This window comes from Phalangium opilio, unplaced genomic scaffold (genome assembly GCF_054372755.1).
Source record: "Phalangium opilio isolate 3A_F unplaced genomic scaffold, DU_Popi_V2 ptg000352l_1, whole genome shotgun sequence".
NCBI classification, from domain to species: domain Eukaryota; kingdom Metazoa; phylum Arthropoda; class Arachnida; order Opiliones; family Phalangiidae; genus Phalangium; species Phalangium opilio.
Genome location: NW_028324228.1, coordinates 75,155 through 87,357, shown reverse-complemented (window position 1 = coordinate 87,357; position 12,203 = coordinate 75,155). Strand labels below are relative to the sequence as shown.

The 12,203-nt window shown below is 39.7% G+C and overlaps 2 protein-coding genes across 2 annotated transcripts; both read right to left on the bottom strand.

The window, feature by feature from the left end:
- Nucleotides 1-1,486: 1,486 nt before the first annotated feature.
- Nucleotides 1,487-6,305, bottom strand: LOC149602685 (uncharacterized). The gene is made up of 7 exons (XM_089860217.1): nt 6,285-6,305; nt 4,460-4,570; nt 4,301-4,401; nt 2,449-2,505; nt 2,358-2,404; nt 2,032-2,288; nt 1,487-1,969 (listed from the first exon to the last, which is right to left on the bottom strand). The coding sequence occupies exons 1-7, from the start codon at nt 6,303-6,305 to the stop codon at nt 1,487-1,489; spliced, it is 1,077 nt and encodes a 358-aa protein (XP_089716343.1).
- Nucleotides 6,306-6,323: 18 nt separating this feature from the next.
- Nucleotides 6,324-12,203, bottom strand: LOC149602684 (uncharacterized). Its single transcript, XM_089860215.1, has one exon. The coding sequence runs from the start codon at nt 12,201-12,203 to the stop codon at nt 6,324-6,326; it is 5,880 nt and encodes a 1,959-aa protein (XP_089716341.1).

Below are 12,203 nucleotides of genomic sequence, written 5' to 3'. Positions count from 1 at the left end.
ATCAAGGTAATGGATGAAATCGGATTCCAACCACTAAAAAACAAAGCTTATATTATTAAGAACCCACAAGTATTATTGTTTTAGACATACCGTCAGTCGTTTGTCATTAACTGATGTAAAAGGTGCTTTGTCAGGTTTTCTCTTTTGGTATCCCTCTTTAATATTTTTGACATTACAGATGTCAAAAAACTTATTAAAAACACGAATAAATTTGTAGTTTCGGTGTATTTATCTTTTTCTAAACATGTTTCGATGGCGCATGCAACAGTTTCGCTGAGTACTTGAGCTGCATAGTTCACTTTCATTTTCCCGTAAGAGTTCAAATAAACGTGGCTGTAAGTCAACTTGGTTAGATGTTTAAACTCCCCTCTTCGGCGAAGCTGAAAGTAATAAAGTTTTACAATCACTTCCCAGGAAATATGTTCATTATTCTTCCAGAGAGAGCGAATCTTAGAGTTTTTATCACTGTTGTTAAAGCAGTTTCTAGTTGTTTTGATGAGGTGAGGAGGATCAGATATGAAGTAAATATTCCTCTCTTCGTCATTAGCAAATAAGTTTGGAGTACAGAATTTTAGTGGAACAGCTTCGTCTTCAACTTGCCCGGCTGCTTCATAACACATTTTAAAATATTTCCTATTGGATGACGCACCATCTCCCACAACCCCTATTATTCTAAAGCCACTATTTTCGAGCCGTTCAATGGCTTCTTGCAATATAACATATATTTCAGTACTGCTAGCTCCAGTAGTTGGGAAGTGTGCAAAAGGAATTTGAATATTGTTTGTCACGCCTCTTAACATCAGCTGAAGTACATGAGTCGCTAATGGTGGGGTCTCAACCCCATTCACCTCTCGTTTAAAATCATCAAACTTGTTAATGTCATCATTAATATCTTTAAATCCTGTTAAGAAGCCCGTATCCTTATGACACATTACGTCCTCTCTGATTTTCATCTCATCAAGTAATATAGTGAAATAACGATCCCAAGGTTCACGATGTTGGATATTTGTTGTACTAATCATGTCAATAAATGTTTCCTGATGAAATCCACTTTTGGTTGTAATTACGTGGCGCTCATTGTACAGCGTTCTTGAAGTTGGCAAATATATACAACCTGATTTTCGCAATGCTTCGTATGATGATTTGGATTTGTTTTTTAAATAACAGCACCATTTCAAAAACGTTTTATCCCAACGCATCCCATACTTCGAGGAATTCATAGCTTTTAATTGTTGCTTGATGAACACTGAAGAAAATGATCCAGTGGGTTCCATTTTCAATCTATCTTCAAACATCTGTTTCATTGTTGAAATAGCAGCCTTTGTTCTTTGACAGTTTGATGCTACAATTTTATGTTTATTAATCAGCTTCCTTGCCGTTTGTTTTACTCCTCCTGCTATAACTCGCAAATTCACTCTTGATCTTAATTTTCTAAGGCAACCTCTGTATCTCATACACGCATTACATCGTTTCTTCTCTGACGGTATTAAACAATGACAACCATTACTAAAAATAGTTTGAAGTTTTTCACAATAACGTCCAGTTTTTTTTGGTTAAACTTATTTTCCTTTTTGAACAACTTCACAAAATCTTTGTCAGGATTTCCAACGCAAATATTAAAGTTATTCAATTTATTCAGTAAATCATAGATATCCTTGTTTTCACTCAGTACGATGTTTGGAGAGATACTTTGCAAATTTATACTCTTACCTACAGTGTTTATGGTAACCGTTTTCCCAGAACATTTGCACTCAATAACCACAATACCATTTTTAAGTTTGCTAAATGTAACTGTATCATGAACCACCTCCATAGCCCAACCAACTTGAGGTATTAATGAGTGTGTGTCAATTCCTTTCTCCAGTACGGATTCATTATTTGGTTGCACATCGACTTCTTCAAATGATGAAGTTAGGAATGATGATTCGACAGATTCATAAGAGCAACTTTTATCCTGGTGTGTTTCAATCTATATAAATGTAGTTCATTACTATATGCTTTCAATCAAGAAACAGGAATTTCCCAATTTACCAAGCCGTTTTGGGTATTAGAGGAGCAAGGACTTAGGCCTATTTGTATATCTTTGAAAGACACTGGATCGGGGTTCTCTGTTGTTGGTCCTTGAAACCCATCGAAATGTCGCTTACATAGTTGACTGGACTTCGTAACATCTGCAATACCAAAGTTTGGCTTCCCACACGCTGATACCCATCTTTTACACTTTTCTAGTTCAGTTTTTGGTGACGGAAAACGCACAAGAGCTTGACATTTTTTAAGAAATAACAAACCTACGAAAATGTAGCAAACTATTTACAACAACTTGAAACACGCTTTTATTTAAAGTTAGACGTGATTACTGTTGTAACGGAGCCAACAACCGCCTAAATCGGTACTTAAGTAAGTCCTAACAAAGAGGGTTGCTAACTACCGCCTATTCCTAAACATTACCGGGCCTTAGGCTTGGGCGATTCATTCACCTTGAGCAGACGACAACTTTTCTGTCCTCTAATTGGTTTAAAACCAGCCAATGACGATAAACCGGATGTAAGGAGGAAAATTAAAAAGACAAATAAAGCAAAAAAAGAGAGAACACCCAAAATGCCTTACCAAAGCCGTAAGCTTCTACTCCCCCCCTTTATACCCTCTTTGGTTGAACTAGCATTGCAATATATTTTAATGACATAAGTTAAAGTACTTGTCCATAAGTCTAAGTAGTTCAGCATCAAAGCGTCTTCAGTCCACGTCTTCATCAGAGTCTTCGCTGTCTTCTTGCATATTAATTTTAAAAGGTTCAATTGTGGTTTCGATGATGGGATCTTTTTCCCAATACTCATGCATTATATTCTCGACGTGCTCTATTGACTTACGCCAATTCTCTGGTGTCACACGTTCAATGGCCCTCAATGTTGCATCTTTGACCGTCGAGAGTTGGAAACCAGAATTCTGCTTCGCAACGTCGTTCTTCCCTTGTGCCCATATTAGTTCAATTGGGTTAAACTGGCAATGGTACGGTGGATTCCTCACTACCGTGTGACCTCTACTTTTAGCAACCCCGTCAATTTCGTACTTCAGGGTTCTGGACTTGTGACGCTTTGTTATTTCATAAAGTTCACGTCGATAATATAATGCATGAGTATTGGGAAAAAGATTCCATCATCGAAACCACAATTGAACCTCTTGAAATTAATATGCAAGAAGACAGCGAAGACTCTGATGAAGACGTGGACTGAAGACGCTTTGATGCTGAACTACTTATGGACAAGTACTTTAACTTATGACATTAAAATATATTGCAATGCTAGTTCTACAAAGATAAAACTGGTGTCTTGTCGTTAATTTTGTTTTATATTCTTTAATACTCGATGATCGTAAAAAACCATGAAACATAAACATGTTAAATATATATCGCTAAATGTTTTGGTTCTATTGCGATTAAGCCTATCTGTTTATAGCAGACTATATTACAGACGACTTTTGACAAAACAAAACAAGTTGATAAAGTACTATGGGGTCGATGGTGGCGACACCAATTTGTACAAATTTCTCAGGGCTCTTCTTTCATTTGACAGACTATAGTTTATCTAGCTTAAACCATTACAGTACTGCTTAAGAATCGTAATAGTACAAACATAAACCATTTTCGTATTATTATAAATTTAACAAGATGGCCCCGGCCATATTATGCTTTGCGCACCCTCTATTGGCTAGAACTGGTATGGTTCCGGCAAATATTTTTGGCGGTATTCTCTTTTTCTTTATCAAATATCCTTTCGATTATGAACAAAATCAATTTAGTATGACTTTCGTTTAATATAAACATCACTGATCATTTTGACCTTAAAATAAATTCCATAACAAAAACAATTACAGTTGTTTTTATTTTATACAAACTTTTTTTGAATTAGTATTCACAATAAAATCTTTCTAGTGCGGTATTGCAAACCTAACAAAATTAGGCTGCTAATATACATAACTGGGAACTAAATTTATTCAATGAATGTACGTTTAAACCAATATACAGCCATCGCATAGAGTTAGCCCCCAGTCATGTTGTATTGAAACTTGATGCTATAGAAAATATAACCTAATGTGTAAAAATCATATATCAGCAGGTTTCTTTATCAAAATTGTTAGATTATTTTCTTACTAATTGAAATTAATTAAAAATTAGTAGTTGTACAGTTTTGAAATGCTTCCCTCGTTGGGGGGCCTTGATTCTCTAATTTATAAAAAAAAATGTATTTGCAGTGTTGGCTCTATTACAAGTATAATGTATTGTTGATAAGGTAATAGTACTTGCTTTTTATGTTTAATTTCAATCTGGAACAGTGCTGATTTCGTTGTTTTATCTGGATTAATGTTGATGTTCCAGAATATACGTGGGCCTCTTTTTTCTAGTATCTGAAACTTAAAAAGGGTGTCTTTCTCAAGGATCCCAAGCCTTATATGGGTTTCTTACTCTAGGTTCCCAAGCCAAATAGGGGTTTCTTTTACTGGGTTCCCAAGCCCACTGTTGATCTTGACAGTTGTACGTAGTGCAATCTGGATATTGTATATCGAGTAGTTTGATCTGGATACCGTAGATCTCGTGGTTTCGTCCGGTTACCGTAGATCTCGTGGTTTCGTCCGGGTACCGTAGATCTCGCGGTTTCGTCCGGGTACCGTAGATCTCGTGGTTTCGTCCGGGTACCGTAGATCTCGTGGTTTCGTCCGGGTACCGTAGATCTCGTGGTTTCGTCCGGGTACCGTAGATCTCGTGGTTTCGTCCGGTTACGGTAGATCTCGTGGTTTCTTCCGGGTACGGTAGATCTCGTGGTTTCGTCCGGGTACCGTAGATCTCGTGGTTTCGTCCGGGTACCGTAGATCTCGTGGTTTCGTCCGGGTACCGTAGATCTCGTGGTTTCGTCCGGGTACCGTAGATCTCGTGGTTTCGTCCGGGTACCGTAGATCTCGTGGTTTCGTCCGGTTACCGTAGATCTCGTGGTTTCGTCCGGTTACCGTAGATCTCGTGGTTTCGTCCGGTTACCGTAGATCTCGTGGTTTCGTCCGGTTACGGTAGATCTCGTGGTTTCTTCCGGGTACGGTAGATCTCGTGGTTTCTTCCGGGTACCGCAGATCTCGTGGTTTCGTCCGGGTACCGCAGATCTCGTGGTTTCGTCCGGGTACCGTAGATCTCGTGGTTTCGTCCGGGTACCGTAGATCTCGTGGTTTCGTCCGGGTACCGTAGATCTCGTGGTTTCGTCCGGGTACCGTAGATCTCGTGGTTTCGTCCGGTTACCGTAGATCTCGTGGTTTCGTCCGGTTACCGTATATCTCGTGGTTTCGTCCGGTTACCGTAGATCTCGTGGTTTCGTCCGGTTACCGTAGATCTCGTGGTTTCGTCCGGTTACGGTAGATCTCGTGGTTTCTTCCGGGTACGGCAGATTTCGTGGTTTCGTCCGGGTGCCGTAGATCTCGTGGTTTCGTCCGGGTGCCGTAGATCTCGTGGTTTCGTCCGGGTGCCGTAGATCTCGTGGTTTCGTCCGGGTGCCGTAGATCTCGTGGTTTCGTCCGGGTACCGTAGATCTCGTGGTTTCGTCCGGGTGCCGTAGATCTCGTGGTTTCGTCCGGGTGCCGTAGATCTCGTGGTTTCGTCCGGGTGCCGTAGATCTCGTGGTTTCGTCCGGGTACCGTAGATCTCGTGGTTTCGTCCGGGTACCGTAGATCTCGTGGTTTCGTCCGGGTACCGTAGATCTCGTGGTTTCGTCTGGATGTCGTAGGTCTCGTAGTTTTGGTATAATCTGGATATTGTAAAACTTGCAGTATGATTATAACCTCAGATCATGTTCTAGCGCGAGGGCCTCTTTGTCTAGCCCAATATGGCTTTTTTAACTAGGTTGTGGGAACCTAGTTAAAAAAGCCATATTGGGCTAGAGAAAGAGGCCTAATATGGGTTTCTTTAACTATGGATTATAGAGACAACTGTTGATATTATAGCTTCTTCTAGAACAATGTTGATCTTCTAGTTTCATTCAGAACAATGTTGATCTTCTTGTTTCATCCAGAACAATGTTGATCTTCTTGTTTCATCCAGAACAATGTTGATCATTGACAATATGCAAAAATTGTTTTGAAAAGTCAGATGATGTCATAGATTCTAGGTTATTGAAAATGTAAACATATTCCTTTATGATAAGAATAGTAACATTCTCGATAAGTAGCGCTGAAAATGTTGGAAAATGCTTCATCGCCAAATGCTAAATCCAGTTGAGTACCACCATCAGTTGATTGCTTCAAGTTAAGACCTTGTAAGAGTTGAAACCCATTATCAGAGAAGAAATCAATTAGCTTCTTGGTTTCAAGAGATGATGTCTCAAGAAGGTTAATGTTGAATATTCCGCCACACATTTCCCAATACCATATATTATGTCGCGAATGTTGCAAGATGGGGAAAAGTAAACTGCTAGTACTGAAAGGCGTAAATCACCTAACGTTCCATCCATCCACAAGCATTCAATATGAGAGGTTATTGTTGGTTCGGCCGTGTATACACGAATCCTGGTGTTAGTTACATTTTCTTTCATATAAGCTGATACTCCATATGGTTTTCGTCGCGACTCACGAGGGAGGCGAATACCATTTAACTCCGAGAATCCAGGAAGTTTAAAATCATCCGTTTCTTTGGCCCAGGTTTCAACTAAGAATACCATATCTGATTCCATTATTTTCAGGTCTGAGGTCACATCTTTTAAATGACAATTTAAAGACTGTACATTATGTACATAAATAGATACTTTTTTATCCAAAAAAGGTAGAATTAACGGGCAATCTTTTCGTAGCCGCTCCATCTCTAAGGCAACAACGTCTTTATTTTTAATCACTGGTTTAGGCGCTGTGAACTTTCCCACGATGAACAAACCATTTGATGTCTTGGCTCTACTACAAGCGACGTATAATTGCGATCTTTTCATGGTTCGCTTTTGATTAAGATGAACAACTACTTGAGAGTAGGTGTCTCCTTGACTCTTGTGTACAGTAATAGCTTCGGCAATTACTAGAGGATATTGCTTTCTTGTTACGTAGATGTTCTTCTGTCCTGAACGTCTAGTGAAACTTCTGACAATCTTTTCAATGGGCGTCCATGATTCATTAATATTCTCGGCTGCCATTAATCCTTGCGCCTGCGCTCTAGTCTCTTTTCCAGTCTTTTCATCATTAAATTCAATCCAAACTCGAACAGGAACTTGCTCACCTTTTTGATTTTGGCCATACTGTATTTTTCTTAGCCTACCAGTTGCACCATTTACCAAACCATCGGCAGTGTTCAAATTGTTGGTGATCATGTACCTGATACCAACCATTAGAGTTAATTCTCTTGGTAAACCGCTGGTTTCTTGGGTTTTTAAGGTTTTGACGGCTTCTAGAATTCTTGCTTTTATTTCGTTGCTGGCATCACCAGTGGCCGAGTCAAATGAGACTGAGAATATCTTTTCAGCATTCCGTGAACATAACTTTAATTCATTGAACGCATTTACTTCATCATTTGTTGCAAACAAATGAAGGGATTCCAAAGGTTGAGGCCTTGAAATAGATATTTCCAGACTTCGAAACAAATCAACGTCAGCGGGTGTCATCTCTCCCATGGACATTCGATTTAAAGCCATTGCAAATATTTTGTCATCTTTCTGCCTCATAATTTCGCTAAGCTCATAGAGCTTAAATTCTTCCCACAGTGGACTTCCAATAAGCGCCGCATAGGGGTTATTCTTCTCCTTTAAGGGCATGAATGTGTAGTTATCCCCAACAGGGGGTAATTGGTTGTAGTCTCCCACGAGAATAACAGAAATACCACCAAAATGCTTTGAAGATCCGAAGATTTGTTGGGCTCTTAGATTAATATAATTGAATATTTTGGCTCCACACATAGATATTTCATCTATTATCAGAAGTTTCAAGCCTAAAAGAGAACATCTTTTTCTGTTCAAAGTGTCGTTGTCCATTGGGTTCATCTTGCCAGAAAATTGGTTAGTTGGCAAATTAAAGGCAGAGTGAAGAGTGACACCATCAATATTAAAAGCCGCTTTCCCGGTGAAAGCCGTTCTTAGAACAGATAATTGTGATGGATCGGCACCAGGCTTGTTTTTTTCATGCCTTGAAACGGCTTCAAAAATGGCTTGAATCAAAAGACTTTTTCCAACACCAGCACCGCCTGTTATCAGAATCCTCAAAGGTTGTCCTTGAGATGTTTTGAAATGATTAAGTACGTAGTAGAAAATCTCTCGCTGCTTCGAGTTAAGTTTTCGAAGCATGCTGTAATATTCTTCATTGTTGACCAGAGTAATTGTTGGAGTGAAGTTGGCAGCGCTTGTCTGTTGAATATCAGAAGTTATGTCACAAACGGCTTCTTGAAGAGAGTTGACGAAATATTGCGGATCATCCAATGAGAAACTTCTATCACGCTCGTTTTGATGTTCAATCATAGGTTGAATATTTTGAACGTCATTTGAGTGTTGGTTTTCTCTTACTTCTTGAATCATTTGGTCCAGATCCAGATCATCAACTTCACTTATAAATTCCCTTCTAGCTTCAGATATTTCCTGCTTATGGGCTTCGTAAATTTCTTCAACGTTAGCTTCCAGCAACTCGGTTTCCTCACAACGCCAAGGTAAAAATAACATCATTTCCACTCGACAGTAGTTTTTGAGATCTTTCACCATACTGTACTTTTTGAATCTGATTACTTTTGCCTGTATCCTTTTCCTGACGTATCCTGAAGAATCTTTCAGTTCGAGAGACGTTTCAACTGAAATCGTGTCATTTCCTTCATCTTCATCTTCGTTCAAATTTTGGGTTCTTCTATTGCGTTTGGTTCGGGAAAACTCATACCAGGAGGCGAAAGCGGCTAGACTGAGATTTTCCAAGTCATCCGGTCTCGCAATGTAGTGCTCGATGATGCCATCAGAAAAAACGTCAGTACTATCATCAGGCAATAATTCCAATTCCGATGGTCTTTTCAGAATGTGCACCCTTTCTTCCGGGGGTGAAGTATTGATGTAAATATGAGCACGACTGCTTCGACAAATTGGTATGGAAAGTAAGATGTAGCAGCATTCTTGAGCGCTAATTTCTTCACAGTGGATAAATTTATTAGCAATAACCTTTAATCTCTCTTTTATACCACTGCCTTTATTTTTTGCGTCTTTGATAGCTTCTCTAAGGAGCATTGACATACCCTTTTGGGTTTTACCAATGTACGAAACGATATACATGAGACAGGCGTACGGGTCTAAGACGTATTGGAGATCCATATTAGCGTTCCATAACTCCAAAATCTTCTTGTTGTATGGATTTATCCTAATTTCTTTTGGCGATCTTTTAAGAAGTACAGTGCACCTTCTAATTGGATAAGTTACAGCTGCAATATATTGCTCTTCCGTCATGTTCAGAGTCCCCAAAAATTCTTCAAATGTTTCCGGTGCAGTTTCAACTTTCAAATTCTCGATAGCTTTTCGCACCAATTTGCTTAAGCCTTCAATCTCTTCAACGCTTTCGTTTCCATCACGTTTTGAAGGGTCGTAAATAACGGTTCTTCCCATTGGCGGAAAAGGTATTCCAAAACGACACGATGACTGTCCACTATCATTCTTCTTACGACAGGTTTTGGAATGCTTGTGGGTTTGCAGCTTGACCAAGTTGTTCCATTTTTCACTTCCATCCCCTTTCGAGCAAGTAATGTTGGAATCAATGAATATGATAACCTCTTCCAGATTGGAGTTATCGGTTCTCAATTGTGGAGCGTTTTTATTCCAGAGGAGAATATGAGCGTGAGGTGATCCCCTCATTTGGAACTCTATTCTAATATAGTAATCATCAATGGTACCAATCGGTGACTCCTTGCTTCGTAGAAACTTGAAAAATTCTCTCAAACGATAATCAAAATATCGGCTGCAGGTGACAGGGTCCTCGTTGATAAGCTTAGCTCTCTCCATAAATCCCAAGGTTTTCACATATTCTTTCGCAGTTTCTCGAGGGTGCCCAGCAATGACGCACAAGGACTCCAAAAGCTCTTCCCATTTCGTCTCAGCCGCACTCAGAGTAAGGAACCATGTAGGATTACCAAGTTGGCGAACCATAGCCAGAAGATCTTTTTCACGCTGTTGTAAATAGCCAGGGGAAGATCTGACGCTTTCCAAAACTTTGTAACCATCATCGTGTTTCACCAGAGAATCCAAACTTCCAGGTGCTGTTAAGGCTCCCGCTGTGTATGATTGGCCAGCTTTGGACTTGGTTTTTCTCATGCAAATATTAGTAGCGCTCCGTAGTTTTGACGATACTAATTTAACGTAGGAATAAAATATTTTCGGAATACTAGACGCACAACGCCTATCGCTGCATCTAAATTCCCATTTTATTTGCTGTGTGTACGTTGCCTTAGGTGGAAGCCTCAAAGCTTGGCCAGCATAAATACCCGGGAAAGAAAGGTATTCGGAGTCCTCATCATAAAGAATAGATTGTGGTGTCTGCCCTTCTCCATGAGCATAAGCTATACTTTCAATCTGAGGTGTAATTAGATCTTCAGACGAAAGCAATAGGGTATCTTTATTGCCATTATTTAATTGCGTTTCTTCACAAATTTCTTCCCATTCCTCGTCACTGTCAGGTACGTGTTGAGGTTCTGCAACGGCACTCTCTCGTGCATCTGTACCAATAGAGGGCGTGTGCTCTACTTGAGTTGGCATATCTTCTTCATTTAAAAGGAAATCAATGCTATTTGATTGACTGAATTCCAAAGTCAGGTCATCTGGAACTGTAACTTCATGTTTTAAATATAGTGGAGTTGTTATTAGGAACTTTAAGGCATCCATAATTTTTCTGGGACGAACTGTTTCAAACATATAGTGGTGTTGATATTCCTTCTTCCTCATGAGTTTAATTTGAACAACTTGAGTGTCAGTGGGACTCCTTGGTAAAATAGAAACCGAAGAGTCGATTGAAACTGGTACGTTTACGACATTACCGCGAATGCCTCTTTGCTGGTCAACTCCCAGTTTTCTTATCTGCATAAACGGTAATCGAGGTGAAACCATTCTACACTCCAGTTCTGTAAGATTTTTCAATTCCGGAGGTAAATCGGGAAAACAATAGCCATTTTCTTTAGCTAGTGGTGGTACTATCTTTCGAGAAACATAGTTGAAGCAAGAACCACACAACAAAATATATGATGGAAGCTCTCTCTGATTTATTCCTTCAACCGATAAGTATTTAACCGACTCTGTTTTCTTAACAGAAGTACGGAAAAATAGTCCAGAACAGCATTCGCATTTATGATCTGGACCATCGCTTATATTTTGGAGGTAAGTGTTTTCATAATATTGCGGGTGTTGTTTCGTAATGGTCCAGTTGGCATTATTTCTACCAATCTCCAATTCAAAGATGTTTTCATGAAGTCTTCGAATCTGTCTTGTAGCGTTGTCCCTCCGGAGCTCAGCTTCTGCATAGATAGAGTTTTCACGTCTATGAAGTCTCGTCAAATTATCTCTCTGCAGTTCAGCTTGTCTATAGTCCTCATTTTCCCTTCTTAATTTTTTAGACTCTCTATCTCTTTCCAACTTAGAAAGAATATTATTGGGATTATTACGCTTTTTAGTACTTGTCACACTAACAACTGAAGAAGATCCATCATTTATTGTGAGTTCTTGACTGGTTGACGGATGATCAAAATTTGTAATGTCTGCTCTTGTTGAATAAGGACCAAAAATGGTAGGGTTTCCGCTTGTACACGGGCCATCGAAAATGGTAGGGTTTCCGCTTGTAGAAGGGCCATCGAAAATGGTAGGGTTTCCGCTTGTAGAAGGGCCATCGAAAATGGTAGGGTTTCCGCTTGTATAAGGGCCATCGAAAATGGTAGGGTTTCCGCTTGTAGAAGGGCCATCGAAAATAGTAGGGTTTCCACTTGTAGAAGGGCCATCGAAAATGGTAGGGTTTCCGCTTGTAGAAGGGCCATCGAAAATGGTAGGGTTTCCGCTTGTAGAAGGGCCATCGAAAATAGTAGGGTTTCCACTTGTAGAAGGGCCATCGAAAATGGTAGGCATCAAACTGCTACTTTTCTTCTTTTTCTCAGCATATCTTTGACGAGAACGGGCGTTTTCTTTTTGTCTATATTCTGGATTTTGACGTAATTTTCTCATTCTTTCTTTCGACGTTTCATTGGCATTAGACGCCAT

Excerpts from the sequence above, each read along its gene's own strand:
- LOC149602685 (XM_089860217.1), bottom strand. The coding sequence starts at position 6,305 with ATGGGTTTCAACTCTTACAAG. Across the intron at positions 4,402-4,459 it reads ATTTGGCTTGGGAACCTAGA|ATACTAGAAAAAAGAGGCCC; the intron begins GTAAGAAACCCA and ends TTTAAGTTTCAG. Across the intron at positions 2,506-4,300 it reads ATTGAAATTAAACATAAAAA|AGGACAGAAAAGTTGTCGTC; the intron begins GCAAGTACTATT and ends TAAACCAATTAG.
- LOC149602684 (XM_089860215.1), bottom strand. The coding sequence starts at position 12,203 with ATGGCGTCTAATGCCAATGAAACGTCGAAAGAAAGAATGAGAAAATTA.